General features: G+C 42.7%; 1 protein-coding gene across 1 annotated transcript in view; it reads right to left on the bottom strand.

The window, feature by feature from the left end:
• LOC141000258 (agrin-like) overlaps positions 1–17,129 on the bottom strand; it is a 173,448-nt gene that overhangs the window by 28,778 nt on the left and 127,541 nt on the right. The window contains exons 18-23 of the mRNA XM_073470933.1: positions 15,387–15,512; positions 10,917–11,044; positions 6,789–6,903; positions 4,396–4,515; positions 3,804–4,211; positions 2,138–2,330 (exon numbers count right to left, since the gene is read on the bottom strand). Of these exons, the coding sequence (XP_073327034.1) occupies positions 2,138–2,330; positions 3,804–4,211; positions 4,396–4,515; positions 6,789–6,903; positions 10,917–11,044; positions 15,387–15,512 (1,090 nt within the window). The remainder of the gene's footprint in view (positions 1–2,137; positions 2,331–3,803; positions 4,212–4,395; positions 4,516–6,788; positions 6,904–10,916; positions 11,045–15,386; positions 15,513–17,129) is intronic.

Raw genomic sequence — 17,129 nt, 5'->3', positions numbered from 1 at the left:
CTGTGGGTGGTAATCTCACCGCTGTATTTCTGGAACTGAGGCAGAGCTCCGTTTGAAAGCCAAGTGACTAATGATCTCCTTTAGTTTGCTATTGATTTCGCTCTGAATAGAGAAATCTGACCTGGCCAGGTTGGGCTGAGCTGAAAGGGCTTGGAGGGGTCAGGGTGAAACACAAGAATCCAGAAGATAAGGAAAGCGGATGGTGCTTGAAATAAAAGGTCCAAAACAGAAGCTGTGCAGAATCTCTAATTAGTCGCTTCACATCTCTTCTGAAGACGCTGCCTAACCCCCGAATGATTTTTTTATGCATACGATTCCACTGTGAGGGAAGAGAGGAATATTTAGTGATTCTGCAGGTTTCTGGCAGGAGAATGGTCCAATTTTAAGCAGGTTGGATGAAGCTTTTGGTTACTGTCAGACATCCAAATCCAAAAGTGCTGCTAGCCTTAAAAAACACATCATTCAAATCCTGCATCCTAAAGGGGCACTACACCATTTTTAGTAGCCACAAGGAGTGACACTGAGCCTGGCTTTAAGCCTACAAAACTTAGAGAGAGTGATGGCAGACAAGCTCTAACAAAAGACACTGTAGAGGTGCATTATGGGAGGAGCTGATCCAATGTTTTTGAAGTTGGGCCTACTTTAGGGACTTAAAGTCAAGATAGTATGGCCTGAGCTTGATTTTGACCATTCTGTACCCAATTTTATATCATTTTAATTGTATTCTATGTACATAATACACACATCAGATGCAAAATCAATCCAAATAAACAACAAAACCTTATACTACTCTATGTCATAATTTGTATCAATTTACATGTATTAATCACTTTTTTATGGCCATATGTGAGCGGATTGCAACACGACCTGAAAAAGGAGACGTTCCTGTCTCTCTTGGTTGTCTATACGAGCCTGTGGACAATTTTTTAAAAGTTGTTTAATGCTGCTGGACTGTGGATTTCTTTTTTTTCTGGAAACTTAACTGAGAAATTGTGTGAAGGTGCACTACGCAGTTTTGCGAAAGACATTTTAATCAGAAGAGAAAGATCTTCATTGACTGATTTTTTTTTTTATGCCCAAACAAACTAAATAGACAAACTCTCTTTGTGTTCATGACTGAATAAACTGAATCAACAGTGTTTCAACGAGAGTTCTGTGCACAATATTTTCCTCTGATAACAGCTAGTTTATTCAGTTATGGAAAAATACACATTTGTAGTATTTACTTCATTAACATAGTAAATATTAAAATTTTGAGTTTGAATTTCTTCTTCAAAATTAAATCCTGCCCCTTTAAAGACAAATAATAAGTTGGGAATTAAATACTTACCTGAATACCAAAATTCAAACTCATTGATTGATGATATTCTTGTAACAGCCTAATGCAATTTGAGATGTTGTGATTTTAGGGAATATACTGTAAATACATCAAAATAAACAAATAAAGCAACTTTATATAAATGCTAAACTCTCAGATGGTTGATGAATTTCCTGTTCTGTCACCTGATCCTAACATAAATCACCATATTCAGATTTAAATCTGTATATATCAACAAAACAAGGTGATTCTTAGTGTTATTATATTTCTATGCTGTATGTTTGAGTCTACACGACATGTTCAGTCTGATGCATCTGTGAGCCATATCTGAACTCATTTCTACGTATCTTTGCTCCATCTGTAAACACAAACGTTCCATCATCTTTACCTCTTTATATATGTTATTAAAAACTACATATGAAATGCGAAATTTGGACCAACTGCACACATTTCTGTCCATATGTTTCCACCATCTGCAAACGTGATCATGTGAGCAGCTTATTTGCAAGTTCGAACACATTGCTGAAAGCGTGCCTTCATAGCCGTAACCTGCAAATCTGTCAAGAAGCTTCTGGGTCTTTATCTATTTCCTGGCAGTGGTGTTTGCAACATGTTTACTTGCTGTAATTATTTGCCTCATTATCTTCAGTGCTCTCTATTTGTTTTATTCTTATCTACATCCTCTCTCAGCTGCCGCCGCAATGACCCTGCTTCCCCGCGGGGATCATTTAAGTTGCATCAAATTTAATCACACAAAAGCGGCAGAATCAACAGCTGACAAATGCGCTGATACTCTCTGCTGACTCTCACAACGCTCACCTGAGCTCCACCCTGCCGTTGACCAGAGCCAGAGAGATGAAGTCCTTCTTGCCCTCCTGGCCATTGTAGAGCAGGATGCCGGTCATCTCGGACGCTCTGAACTCCATGGCGATGCGGACCGTGTGATAGGCGCTCATGGTTTGGAAAGCCAAGTATGACTGGCCTCCAAATGACGGGATGAAGTACTTGATGACTGTGGAGGAATGAAGACAACAAGCCAATCCTGTCATTACTACATAACTGGCTTTATCGTGGCGTAATAGGCACTTAATGTGCATAATTAAGTGTGCGTGGTGAGGAGGTGGCGTGTCGCTGGCTCTTGGTGACAGAGAATCAGCCTTTCTGTCAGTTTATTTTCAGAATGATGTTTTTCTGAGTTTATCAAAAAGAGACGGTAAGAAAGAGGAGGAGTTGAGCTTTTCACCCACCCTTGAGTCACACACATTCTTGGGCTTGTGCACATACACACACAAGCACAGGAAACCTTTTGTTTTTCAGCCACTCGACAATTATGATTATTATCATCCATTTTCTCCCCCGGGCTCCTTTTCTCGCCATCCATCTGTCTTTCTGTCCGTCTCTCTGAGGAGAATGGCAGCTGATGAGCTGCCTCTTTTCTAATGACTTGATTGATCTGGGGGAGGCTGGCATGAAGTTTGTGCGTGCGTGCGTGTGTGTGATTTCATTTAGCCACTCTAACACAAAAAAACACACACTGATTCTCACCAGCTAATCCCCATCAAAGCAATTAGTGTCAATTATCTTAAGATGCAGCTGCGTGAGGTTGCTCCTCACCCCCAAAAAATCCCAAAGTAGGGTAAGAGGGAGGGGAAAAAAAGAGTTGCGCTTCTCAAGAAGTTCTCCTTGATTTATGATTTCCTCCGTGGTGCTGATTGGATCTTTCGCTGGCATCAGTGAACGGCTCAGCGGTCGTTCACTTCGGAGGCGCTGAACCTGTCTAGAGATAAGTTTGGAGCGCAGCAAGCGAGGAGGGATGTCTGTGTCTGACTCAATCACACCTCAACTTCTCAAGTTTTTAAGAAATTGAGCATAAAAAACAACGCTCTGTTCTGAGGTCTGATTGCTGTTGTCTTGTTGAGCTTTTAATGACCCAATAAATCCACATCTGTGGGCACATAACATTTACATATTCCAGCTCGCTAACTGAAAATTATTACTCATGCTGCTACTTAAGGTGTCACTTTGCAGCCACTTTGTAAAACTACAATTATACAAAGCATTAAAAAACTGCTTAACAGAAGGAATCATTTCTTTTTCTTTTTTTAAAAAGTTTCATTACATAAAACATTCCTTTAAATATTTGATTTTTTTATTATAATGGTGTATTTCTACTACTTTATAAATATATTAAAGCACTTGAGGATGTGGTTAGCAGTGATTATAGAACAGCTGAGACGCATGATTGGCACAATGGAGAGTGGACTGCCTGAAACCCTCTTAGTTGCTGTAAAATCACTGTAAACTGCAGCCTTTGGTGCCTTCTTTGAAATTGCTAATTGCAATAGAACAAAATTATAGGGACAGTCTGCTCCAGCTCAGTTTCTCAGATGAGTTTGAAATAAGCTCAGACTCTGAAACTTCTGATTTAAGAGTAATAACAAATAGAAGAAGAAGTAGTCTCCAGTATATAAAAACAGATACTCACCCTTCTCACACACAGAGCCTCCTCGGCCAGCGGGACACTTGCAGCTGAAGTCGTTGCCGTCGTCCTCGCAGGTGCCCCCGTGGAGGCAGGGGTGGGAGCTGCAGGGCTTCTGGACCTTGTGGTGAAGCCTGCCCCTAGCGTGTGCTATGGTGGTGGCTGGAAGTGGCGTGGTCGTGGTGACAGCTGCTGTGGTGGTGGGTAGTTGCGTGGTGACCGGTGCTGAGGTCGTGGTGGTACGTCTGGTGTTGTAAGGCCGGCGGGTGGTGCCCGGTGGGCGACGGGTGACGTATGGGGAGGTTGTCGGAAGCCTGGTGGTTGTGGTGGTGGTGGTGGTGGTGGTGGGAGCAGCTGTGGTGACTGACGCTGTGGTGGTGGTGGTGGTGGTGAAGAAGGGGACGGAGGAGAGGCCTGTGAACAGAACAATGGAAAGAAGAGAAAGAAAAAGAGACGTTAAAGTATGTTGAGCTTGCCTTCCTGAGATTTCCTATTCGGGACCTGTAAACCCTTTGATAAATCACCTCATGAATAACTTAAAACCCCCTTTTCATTTTATTAATCCCTGCACACTCCTGTAAAGTCCACACTGTATTACCATAATTGGTGATGCGAATATTCTCATCCTCCGGCTTCTTCACGACGATGCCGGTGTCTTTGGAGGCCTTCAGCTGTTTGAGCAGGGCTCCTTCGATGTCCTCCACCATGTATCTTGTATCTACAATAAACAACAGGTACAAGCACTCAGGGCAAGGCCTCAGAGGAGCACTCCAAAGCAAATGCAGGACACAGGATTCTTTAGCAGTACAATGGATATATCAGAAAGCCCTGTGTATGACAGGTGGAGGGTCTCCCGGGGCCACTTGTCCTCCAGCCGCCGCTTGTCCTGCTTCTTTCCAGATGAATCGCTCTCATAACGTCTGCCGCAGATGTTTGCTTTACTGGCCATGGAGGGGCGCCGCTTAACGGCACCAGTCCCCCCATATGAAGGGTATGAAGGACAATAAACGATGCTCTTAAAAAATTGGAAGCGCCTGGTGTGTGTGTGTGTGTGTGTGTGTGTGTGTGTGCGTGTGTGTGTGTGGGGAGCTTAAAGGGGCAGTATGTAGTTTTGGAGAAGAAATTCAAACTCATAATTTTAATATTTACAATATTAATGAGGTAATAATACAAACTCAAAATTTGTTTTTTTTTTCACAAGTGAATAAACAAGCTGTTCTCAGAGGAAAATAAGGTCCCCAGAACACTGTTTGAAGTTAGAAAGGTGGCAGGGTCCGCCACATATAAACAAAGTAAAACAGTATGAAACTGTGTTGTCCTTTAAGGTCAGTTTGTGTATTTAGTTTATTCGTCATGAAAACAAAGAGAGTTTGTTTATTTTGTTTCTTTCAGAAATTTCTTCCCCAAAACTGCACCTTTAATGATGAGGGAAAAGAAAACATAACAAACTCAAATCTGGTCTCCAGTGCGTTCCATTCCTGTTTTAAATTTGTTTTCTCAATATCACAAATTGTTCCTTTAACTGTACTGGAGGTGCATGATACGGAGCACAAGTCGACAATCTCACAGACATGGTCATTTAGGGAGCATTTACCGTCTTTGATGAAAAGCAAATAACCAATCTGAACATCCGAGCTGAGGTAAAAACCTCATATGATGCTGGTTTTTTTTTAAATGTTGGAGCAAATTGCTGCCTGCGAGAGATTAACTTGGCATTGAGAAAGAAGATTAAAAACAAAAAGATCCAAATGAGGAAAAAACATTCAGTGCCTCACAATATAATGAGCCAAATAAAGAATAAGGAGAAAGAACTCAAAGAGTGCATACCTCTGCCAAGGATGCACAATCCACTCAAGTTGTAGTTCTAATAATGGAAATGTTTGGAAGTTTTTAACCTTCATGTGGATCTGCACCAGAATACACAGACCAATAGAAAATCATAATGATTTTTTGGAAACAACACGCCCTGGTGATGTTTTGTGCAAGGAGAAGTTCAAGTGAAGTATGACAACTGAAACATTTTTGTTTTTTGTTGTTGCTGTAGTGCCACCTAATGTACAGGCAGAACACCTTTGGAGTTTACAAGAGTGGTTATATGCTGTAACACAATCAGCTTTTAGTATTAAGGGAACTGTGTGGAATATTATCCATTAATGCTATGCTCTAAACCATGGGCTCCCAAACTTTTTTCCTTGGAGGGCCAAAACTGGAATGTAATCGTAGGCCACGGGCCAAAAGCAAATAAATAGAGGAGGAAAGAAATTGATGAAAACTTTGCCTTGACAGAAAGAAAAAATGTTCCCATGGTAAGTAATGAGGTAAATGTTGACTTTTTATCTCATATATGACCATTTATCTAATAAATATGACTTTTATCCCAATTTTGGCTTTTTAAAAAATAAAATAATTATTACTCTTTATCTCATAATTATGACTTATCATGGGAATGTTTATTTATGGAATATTTTTTTCTTTGAGATTAGTTTGCATCTTTTTTTTATATTTAAATAGCTGAAATAGGTTTTGACACAAATCCCTTTTGTATTTGATGCAGGATCCAAAGTTTCCTTAATTATAAAAAATAATTAATAATTAGTGATCCTTAAAATTCAAGGAGCATTTTAAGTCTTTAAAAATAAACAATAATAATAAACAATATTGTATGTAAATATAATTTCACTGGCCCACTTTAGGCAGCCCTGCACTAAACCACAGTGAATGTGTGGGAGGAGTGATAATGAAAATGAATACAGGAGGGAACAAGTTTTGCATGGCAGGTAAATGGTGGTTGTGGCTTATTCTGCATACAAATATAATTAGGTCTTCCTTGGCCAACTGCATTCAAATATAGTAAAACGTTTTTGAGCTTTCTCGCATGATAAAAGACAAAGTGGAACCACATATATGTTTCTCTCTATTGGCTGCTGTCTTCAATCATTATTCAATTTTTTCAAATCTTTGAAGCTCAAGCTCTCTTCAGAGATCTCTCACCTGGTTTGAAGTGGGCCTCCACAAAGGCCAGGATGGAGTTGCTGGGTGCCAGGTTACGGACACGGACGCTCATAAAGTCTTTGTGCACCTCCGACTTCCTGAACAACTCATTGAGCTGACAAGAGAAAAGAGAGAGCGAGAGAGAGGGGAGAGAACGGACAGAGAGAAGAGATGATAAATGAGGCTGGTAATGAGCTCCACGCTATCATAACTAGCAAGCCCAATTGCAGAAGACTGTACTCTATCTCCAAGGAAGAAAGACTGCCTTTCACATTGGGGGTGCAGAGAAGAACCCTTCGGGGTGTGGGGTGCACAAATTGACATTTAGCTACAGCCGTGGCATTAATTAAAGGGACAAGTTTTCGGGAGGAGCCAAGATAAATGCCGTGCTACCCTGACATGTACTCCTGATTGGTTTTGCTTCTGATGCCCTCACTGTGTGCAAAGATGTAACAGCAGAAGAGCTCCATGAGGAGTTTTCACTAAAATGTTTTTATAAGCCCCAGTGGTAAGACAGCAGTTTCACTGAAGCTGCCTTTAGCTAAAAAAAACAAAAAAAAACAAAACACTAATCCAAAAGTTGAATAAAATAAAATTGAATTATTTTAATGCCGGAACTCAAAAAAGTTACACATTCAGTACTCAGCATTTCCCCCTTAATTATATCTTGTCAGCGTGGTGGCGGATTAATCACACTCACTCGCTCGAGAGCTGCAGGAAACAAGAGGGAAATTTCAGCTGCTGGTGAAGATCTAAGGAGCCACATGGCCTGCTAACCCACTTTACTGGAGCATCCTGTGAGTGGCTGCTGCCATTGTTTCCACTGAGCGCTCTTCAACATGACCCATCTGCATCTCGCTTATTTCACAACAGCCAATCATTGTCCACGACATTATTTTGATCAGGGAGACTTATTTAGTGATTTGTAGAGGTGCATATGGTTCAAAGTTACGGCTGATAAGTTATTTTAGAAGCATTTCTGTTCTATTTGTAGGAAACCCCTTCACACCCCAACAGCGATTAATAAATCATATGCTCTGAGAAAAAAAAGGAAGAACAAATCTGGCGCTTGTGGCTGTTGCAGGACCCTAATAAGCTCGTCCAATCATTTCATTTGGTGGATATATTGCTAAAGCTAAGTGAGCTAGTTGTACAAGAATGGGGTAGAAAAAGTGCCTAGCAAACTCTGTAGCACAAAGAACACAGCCCCTGAGCCTGTCGTTTAGCAGCTAGCTGACTTAGTAGCACAAACACTCAGTAATGTTAACACAAGGCACACATAAGACAACATACTGTACATCATGGTGTTTTCGGACACTAACGAGATGAGCTCAAATGTCAAAAAGCAGCTGCGGATCCAGTCAGTGACACTGATGACTCAGTATGCTCAGGTCAGATCAACATTATCTCCCCTCTAATTTTAGGGCTGAGGTGTGACGGCAGAGTCAGAAACGAAATCCTCCAGAGCCGACTCTGGGATGGAAATGTCAGTGGAAAAACTGACCCCAAAATAATTCCTCTCCTTCTTTCCCTCTCACACATCCTCATTTATTCCCTGATGGTAACAGAGCGCTGCATTGCAAAAGAGATGTGCTGCAGCTTGATTCTCCGATGAGTGTACTGTATATCTTATACATACTGTTTGTGTGCTTGCTGTAAGATGAAGAGGGGGTGGCTGCTGTCAAGTGGCACACTAGGCTTCAGAGACACGCTAAGAGCGTTAACGAGCACACACACAAACACATGCACAAATCGCTGTGAGGTAGTAGATTAGGTCCCAGTGGGGGCTAGTGACACCGCTTCAACAGCTGGTAGATGTGTACTGTGTTAACAGGCACACACACACACACACACACACACACACACACACACACGTCCCCATTTCATCAGAGGAGTGAGGCCCTGGCTTCACAACACAGACATTTGTTCAAAGGTCTGAGCTCACCAGAGAAAACGCACAGTGGAGAAATTCAACCAGGGTAAAGCGCCCGGGCCAAACTGTGATTACTGCACAGGCTCTGTGCCTGCCTCGGCCTTGGCTGGCCAACAGCGACTGGCATCACGACCGTCCAAACTTATGAGAATCAGAATAAGGACTGGAATTTTTCAAATATCTGAAAAATCTTAATTAATCTCACATGAGATGCTGCTTTCTGGTGCTGTGAAGTGTTTGGCAAGCAATCGACAGATTAGTCTTTGCGCAAGCCTGCAGAGAGCTGTTAGTTTTCTTTTATAGTTCTCTTATTAAACTTAAAGTGTTTTTGGAATGTAATATCTATGCTAACTGAGCCTTAAAGCTCGCTTGCCGTGCTTCAAATTAACAGCATCAGCCAAGTTCTGTGAGAAGTATAAATTAATTAGCAGCATATGTGAGGGAAATCTTAGTTTGGAAATCATCAGAATTCTCATTTTAATATTTTCATTTGTGAACAATAACTACTGAACCAACAAGATCCTGTCAAGGATTCTTTTTTTCTTTTTGCTCTGATCTATATACCTGGATCAAAAACTGGTATTCAATCACCATATTCCTACATAACAGTTTGCCAATAGTCCCCTTTTATTAAAAATCAAATATCAGCCATGCTATGTTGTCTGCCTCTGATATGATGTATGTTTCTCCCTGACTTGCAGCCAGCAAATATGTTTTTATCATTGTTATTTGTCTATCAGATGTCTGACCTGTGAAATCACTCCAGCCTGGTGTGGCAGAATATTACTCAACAGCTTCAGGGGGGTTGTCAAGTCAGTAAAACCCTGCAATGAAGCCTCCCTGAGCCTGTCTGAAGGAGCTCAAAAGATTTGATTAGTCTGGCTCAAGGTAAAGAGTTTTACTGTCTAGAGATGCTTTGAATGTTGATTCAGAAGGCTTTTCACTCTTGAGATGAAGGTTCTTGGTGAAAACACAAAAAACAAAACAAGAGTATGTAACTACAGGGCTCAACAATAAGGATTGCCTGGTTGCCCAGGGCAAGTTAAATGTCCCTTCCGGCTAGTAAATCAAGCAATTTTAAAAAATTACACACATGTTTTTTCAGAGCTGATGATGGAAGTATGTAAGGAGTGAGCCATCTTGCTTCTTTACAGATAAACACGTATATGAGCTGAGGGGCAAGTAAACATTTTAGTTTTAGTGGCAACAGGAGTTAAGTTGGGCAGCAGAGAAGGTCAGTGCTTGAGAGCAAGGCCAATAAGATTAAACATGACAATTAACTTGAGTCTTTGTTGTTATTTGATAAACCTCTCAAAAATAAAAACAATATGTAAAGGCAAGTAAAAATTCACTTTAGGCAAGAAGATTTTCTTACCCTGAGTAAAGGCCAAGTAAAAAAAGGATAAATAAAAAACAAAAATAACAACAAAAAACATGAATAAGCCTGACCTATGCTGAACAGTAGCTGCTGTCAGTTGATTTAAAGCAGCATCAATTGATTTTTGGCCACTTAGGGGGAGCAGAACAAGCTGAAAACAACGTGTGACATTATATTCCCTTCTAAAGTTGTTCTGGCAGTCATGTAAACAAACCATTGCCTGCTTACAGCGGACAGAGCAACATTAGCATTCATTTGGAGTCGTGATTCTGACCACCCAGAACAAAAAGATGATAATTCCCTGTGGGTCCGTCACAAGCGACACTTCTCGCTTTACATACTTTTCATTTTATCCATAGTTAATATATAAAATACTGATTAGTGGAGCTTCACAGACATCATAACAGTTGAGTGAAAGTGATCAAAATGGGACCACAAGCAGGAAACATGTTTACTGGTTAGATGTTAAAATGCTGAAATGTGCTAAAATATAGTGTAACAATGACACAATTGATGAAAAGTCATAAAGTCTCCGGTTAAGTTGGTTTACAGTGGCTACCATAAGCTCCTGGTCATACCACTAAAGCAGTCGCAGCAAAGCCCCTGAATGTATTAGATTAAGGAGAGGTGTGTTGTATTGCTTATTAGGCAACTTTTCATTTGTAGGAAGAAGATTGTGTTAATTCTCCCCTAGACAGTTTCTTCACTTTATTGGTAACATGTAAACAAGTTAATGTCAACAACATATTCAGCCAAGCAATATCACAAATGCTATTTAAATTGTATTCCCAGCAGTACTTGCTCCTACAGCACTTACTGCACTCTCTATGCTGCGAGCCGTCTCTCCAAACAGCTCTGACTTGGGGTCCTCCATCTCGGGGGTGTAGAAAACCTCCTGGCCCTCCACCTGGTCCAAGTGCAGGAAACCGTTGAACCTCATAGTGGCTGAAAGGAAAGGAAGAATATGTGACACTGGAACACCACAGCTTAGACCTTCCTCTATCACTCAGCACCCGCTGCCTTCACACAGTGCTCGTTTTGGGGTTGTGCCAGTTTTGGGTTAGTGATGGATCTTGTGTTCGTGTGTGTTTGACAAGGGGAGGTTAGTGAGATTGTTGCTGACTGCGTGGTGGTTTACAAAAGGGCTGGGTTTGGGTTTGGCCGTTAAGGGAGGACGTAGTGGTGGTGGTGGTGGAGGTTGTGGTGGTGGACGAGGTGGACTGTGAGATATGAGAGGAGGAAGGGAGGAACAAAGAAGAAGGGAAGGTGGGAAAATGGGCCATTTTTACCAGACCGAGACTCGTCCCAAAAGCTGGCCGAGGCATGGAGGGCTGGGTAAAAAGACAACAAGTTAGACAGACACACCAATACATGAAGGAAAGAACAGAACACACACACATACACACACTGAAGAGAAAACAGCCCACAGACACTCTCAAAAGTGCCTTCTTCAGCAAAGAGAAAGCCTCCCTGTCCGACCTTGGAGGTTATGTTGTCCAACATTTATCAACTCGCTATAGGGTTTCTTCATAGTGCTGCCTGAGAGGAGAGGACTTGAAATAAAGCTGAAGCGATTTGTGTGTATGTGAGGTGAAAAACAGGGAGCATGCGAGGCGCTGATGCCGGGCTTCCACGCCGCTCGTAATCAGCAGAGCAAATTGCCCAAATCAATCATGGCTGCCCCTGCCTGAGCAATGCCAGGGAGAACGGGAAGAGCACTTGTATGATTATCGTGAAAGATAGCCGTAATTGTCTCTTTAATGCCGCCAGACCGTTGACTGACACAGCCCGGTTAAAATTGCATGAAAAGGACAGGAGACAGTGCCGACCCGCCCCACTCAGGTTCCCTCTGTCTTCCCCCCTCGTTTTTACAGTACTTTCACGGGCAGCACACATCGATTCAGATGTGACGGCGGCCATAAAATAGAGCCAAATGGGCGAGGTCTGGCCGATAAGATGGAGGGGGAAGAAAGAAAGAGAGGGGGGCGGCGAGAGAGATCTGGCTTTTAATCTGCAAAGAAGACAAACATCAGAGAGGGTGATTTTCCAGTCCACTGCTGTGACGGACGTAAGGAGAGAAAGAAAGAGGGTGATAAAAGCAGGGACAAAGCTACTGGACGATCAGATTCTCATGAACTGTAAAATGTAATGGATTTGTTGGACTTCCACTAGCATATGGAAGAGTTTCCAGTAGCTGGAGGAGAGCATGTCATTAACTCTCACATGAGCAAATGCTCGTTTTAATCTTTGATGCCATATAAAGGATAGTGCCTTGTTTAAATGTAGCATATGGAAGGCCTGCAGTCATTGTTTTAGGCTAACACATGAGGAACCAATGTTGAACTGAAGAAAGACGACATTATCTCAATACTTTGGCCGATAAAGTCTAACCCCAACCCAACCGCAACCCCCAACCCAACCCCCCATAACCCTAACCCCAACCTTTACCCCAATCCCAACCCCTAACTCCAACCCCAACTCCTAACTCCTCTAACCTTTCTTGTCTTCTGTTCATGGTTAAATACTACTTCAGGCAATACAATTTTAGAAATGGCTAACCAAGGTCTGACATCCTCTCTGAAGCTTTACTTAAAAGTACAAAAAAGAGTACAAAAACAGCTTCATAGATCTCCTTGAGGGTGTGAACATGTGAACTAAACTCAACCTTGAGCCACTTCACCATTTGATGTCTCAATAAAATGTTCAGATTGGAACAGCAAACAATTAGTCCTTTTCATTTTGAGACAGCGGAGCACGCGTCAATAAATTGGACGGCACAATGAGACGGCGGCGATGGATGCTCGAGCACTGGGGACGTGTCATTTTACTTCTAATGAGCGGAGGACTGGCTAAGCCCTCCTCAGGAGAAAAAAGATCCGACAAAATCGATCAGCCTATCGCGCTGCCTGCCTTTATTGGTAACACTTGAGCTGAATGAAGTATTGATCGCCGGTGTGCCGTCATTGTCGGCTGAGATAAATATTTACAGGCTTTAGTGGATTTGTTACAGCTGTTATCTTACAGCTAAAACCTGTTACAGGTGCTTATACAACAAATGCTTCTATAGATGTCTGGATTTGGGGCCGAAGGTCATCAAATCGTTTGGATTCTGCGAGAGAAATAAAAGTCAGAAGACTGTGGAAGGCCTCAAATCTTCAGATCATGTTGTGGATCGTGTGGCAGTGAACTCTGCTGGTTTATTGGAAGGCTTTGGGACCTTCAACAAGCCCAAAATGCAACTCTGCGAACTAATTTGTGGCCTCAGCTCTTTCAAGTCGTGACCTCTAGCTCTCAGGAGAGCCGGAGAGAATCCCTCCTTTCACAATCAGTCAGACTCACACCGCTGGGACAAATAGGGAGCAGATTTCAACAGAGGGATGGAGGGAGAGAAAGATAGAGAAGCAAAGGGGAGAAAGAAGCCCTTTATCTTTATGAACCCAGTCTGGCAGAAATCACTGATTGGTACAACAGAGCTCGTCGGCCTCTGGTAGTCTCTCGACTCTCTCCCTGCTCAACTCCACAGAGAAATGAACTGATGCAAGACTGGATTGAGATTGACTGAGTTGAGGGCGAGAAAAGAGTAAGATATAGCTCAGGAGGGAGATACCGAACAGTAGCAGGGACTGATAAAGAGAGAAATGTGTGTGAGGGGAGGTGAATAGAAGGAGAGGTGGGAGATTAAAAGAAACAGAAAGAAGGTGAAGGAGGACAGAAAAAGGAAAGAACAGAGACAGGATGGTTATTTACAAAGCAAGGCGCATGGGTCCTAAAATATGATGTCGAAACCGCTCAAAATTCTGGAGAAAAGCCCGAAATATCAACTCACAGAGGATCAGGTAGGGAATGGCTAATATCAGAGTCAGACTGTCAAGGTTTGTAAAATTCATAAACACGGATTACTCAGGTCAGACTTCACCTTTCACTGTCTCTGTATTTTTTTATTTTTTTTATTTGCCTGCCACCTGCCAATATGATCATTTACATATGAGGGCTGTGATTCATGCACCGCTGCAGAAAAAAAAAAGAAAGAAAACACCTGTTCATCTGGTTGTCGAAGGCAGATGGCACAATATCACTATTCCCACAGTAAACATTAAACATAAAAAATGTCGTGGTGATTCTCAGTGTATCAACAAATTAAAGTAATAAACTGAAGAAAAGAAAATAGAAGGATATGGGTTGGTTGACAAAGAGACAAGCGTTCTGTGCAGCCCCACTCATAGAGAGATACATGCCAGATGGTAAATATTAGAAGTAATACGGTAATCTTTGTTAGATTTGTGGTTTTTGCAGCCATTAACAATCAACATTTCCCACAAGCTCTGAAAACAATGCACAACAAGGGGCAGTGTAGACCTTTTCTAGGCAGCAGAGATTACAGCTAACTCCCTCTAAAACTATGATAACAACAAAGACACTAAGCTGAGCTCCAGACCCATTTATAGGCATTTTTCTTTTTAGCTTTGGAGAGAGACAGGCATGCTGTTTCGCCCTGCTTCCAGCCTTTATGCTAAGCTAAGCTAATTGTGCCTTCCATTTGAACAGGAAAGTCCAAATTTTTAAGTTCCCAATCTACATTTTCACCTGAAATGGCCCCCTGAAGTCGAATTTCATGTTGGGTACAGTCGGGTACACCTCACCACCCCCAAACCTTAAAATCTAAAATGGCTGCTCCGCACATCAACAGCTGTGAAAGCTGAATAACATACTGTTTATTGTCTTATTTCTGTCTCATTAAATCAGTTTTACACACAGTACTGTCCAACTTCTAAACGTTGACATGTTGCTTTGGTGTTTGTATGCGCAAAATATCATGTAATGCATTGATTGCTGACGGCTAACAATGGGTAGCCCAGCTAGATCTGGTGTTCCGACTGGTCAATTTGGTCATTCCCAGCTCTGACCTTCCTGCTTCTGAGGTAAATGACACGCGCCATAATCATCTCTGGTTTCCATACATCACACGAGATGAGAGTGAGTTTTGATCTTGTCATCTAGATTCAGAAAGAAAATAATACTCTCTTTCCCAAAATGTTTAAATGTCCTTAAATCACAATGAGTTTAAATTGCAGGCACTGTAGCAGATACTGTAACAGATGTTCCACTTTTTCAAATGTAAAAACGTACCTTTAATAAGGATTGATCTAATGTGACTCAGTGCAAGAGATAACATTCATCATATAGTACCAGCTGACAGGAGACAAACACACAGAGGAGGATACACAGGCTGATAATCAGGTGCTTACAGGGAAGAGAAAGTGCAGGTTGAAGGGGTATTTTGACTTACAGGGGCAGTTGGCGCCCTCTGGAGTGCTGGCTGGTGTCTTGCCGTCGGGGCAGCAGCCGAACTCCTTGTTGTCGCAGGAGGACCTGTCCTCAGCTGTGGGTACGGTGGTGCTTGCCACCGTGGGACCTGGAGGTGACACACAGGGATTCATAATAATGCATGAAGATTCGATTCATTAGATTCAAGCCATCTTATCTCAGAGAGCCAGAGTGGAGCTATTTTAAAGACTCTTCAGGCTCGGCTGACAGGTCTAATGTTTGTAAGATCAAAACGTTTTGTTTTTTCCCGACGTGCTCTCGCTTCTGCAGATGGTTGTGTGTGTTTAGTCTGCTGACCTGTGATTGGACACTAATAGAGGCATCTGTCAGGAGTGATTATATGGCATTTTCATGGGAATTGATTTTACACCTGGAAGTCATTTTGGTGGAGAACACATAATGGGCACTGTTGCCAGTCATGTCACACACTAAGCACTTAAAATGATGACGGGATGTGATAACTGCTCACTGCTGATTGGCTGACGGCTACCTTCAAGGCTTCCTAGGGGGAGAAAAAAAGAAAAAAAAAACACACAGCCGTGTTCGTGTTACGGTCACTGTATATCTGGCTATCTTGGGACATAAAAGACATAAAAATGGCTGGGCTTTCTCTCTCTGAAGGATGAGAGCGTAAGAGCAGCGGAGCTCCGTTCTCTCTAATGATGGTGTTGGAGGGGGGAGGGCTTCTTGGTCGAAGCGGCGCAGTTTATGGCCGCACAGAGATTAGAAATAATCGCGGAGGCAAACAGTGCGCCGCTAAACAAGTCGTAAAGACGTCAGAGGCGAGGGACGTCCTGCTCAAGGACTCGCGGTCAAAGGAGGCGAGAGGAGGGGGGAGGAAGGGGGGAGAGGCTGTAGGGTTTATAGGGCATCTGTTGGCGTGTGGTCTGCAGATTTACAGATGCTGAAGAGGAGAGCGCTGGTGGGGGGGGGGAGAAGGCAGCGCACAACAGCAAGGGGACGCTGCATGGCTCTGGTGGGAGCAATGAGAGCTGTCAAATAAATGCACACACACACAAACACACACACTGCCACCACATGGCTGCACATTTCAAGAGCGGGGATACAAAAACACACACAAACGCACACCTCTGACCTGCTCACATTTATACACTCAGACAGTGATATGTGCACTTGGAATTGGACAAACTCTGTGACGTAAGGAGAGGGAGATAAGAGTAACACACACACACACACACACACACACACACACACACACACACACACAGAAAGGAAAGATAAGACTTCAACATATAAAACGCACAAGCACACCTCACAAACACACACACACACACACACACACACACACACACAGATTAGTGCAGATTTGAATGTTGAAATCTGCACCTCTCAATCTCCTAATCTGCTCGCACTTTCACACTCACAGATTGATGTGCGCACGAGTTCTTCAACCAGCACACACAATGTGAAAAAAACATCCAGACATGCTCGGGTGCACATTCACTCACACACATACACACACACACATAAACACACACACAGCCACAAGACGCCGGGTCTCCTTGGCAGACAGGCTACATGCTCCTCGCGCTGCCGAGCACTCTGGTCAGCCTCTGACAAGAGAATAAATCTAAGACTCGGGGAGAAGGAGCGAGAGGAGGAGGAAGAGCTGAGGAAGAGCACATTGGGGCCATGCTGTTCCATCAATCCTATCCTGTTACTGCAAGCTGTCAGACAGGGGGGA

The sequence above is a fragment of the Pagrus major genome, chromosome 7 (genome assembly GCF_040436345.1).
Source record: "Pagrus major chromosome 7, Pma_NU_1.0".
In the NCBI taxonomy this organism is placed as follows: Eukaryota; Metazoa; Chordata; class Actinopteri; order Spariformes; family Sparidae; genus Pagrus; species Pagrus major.
The sequence above is the reverse complement of the archived record's forward strand: the minus strand, read 5'-3'. Positions and strand labels throughout refer to the sequence as shown.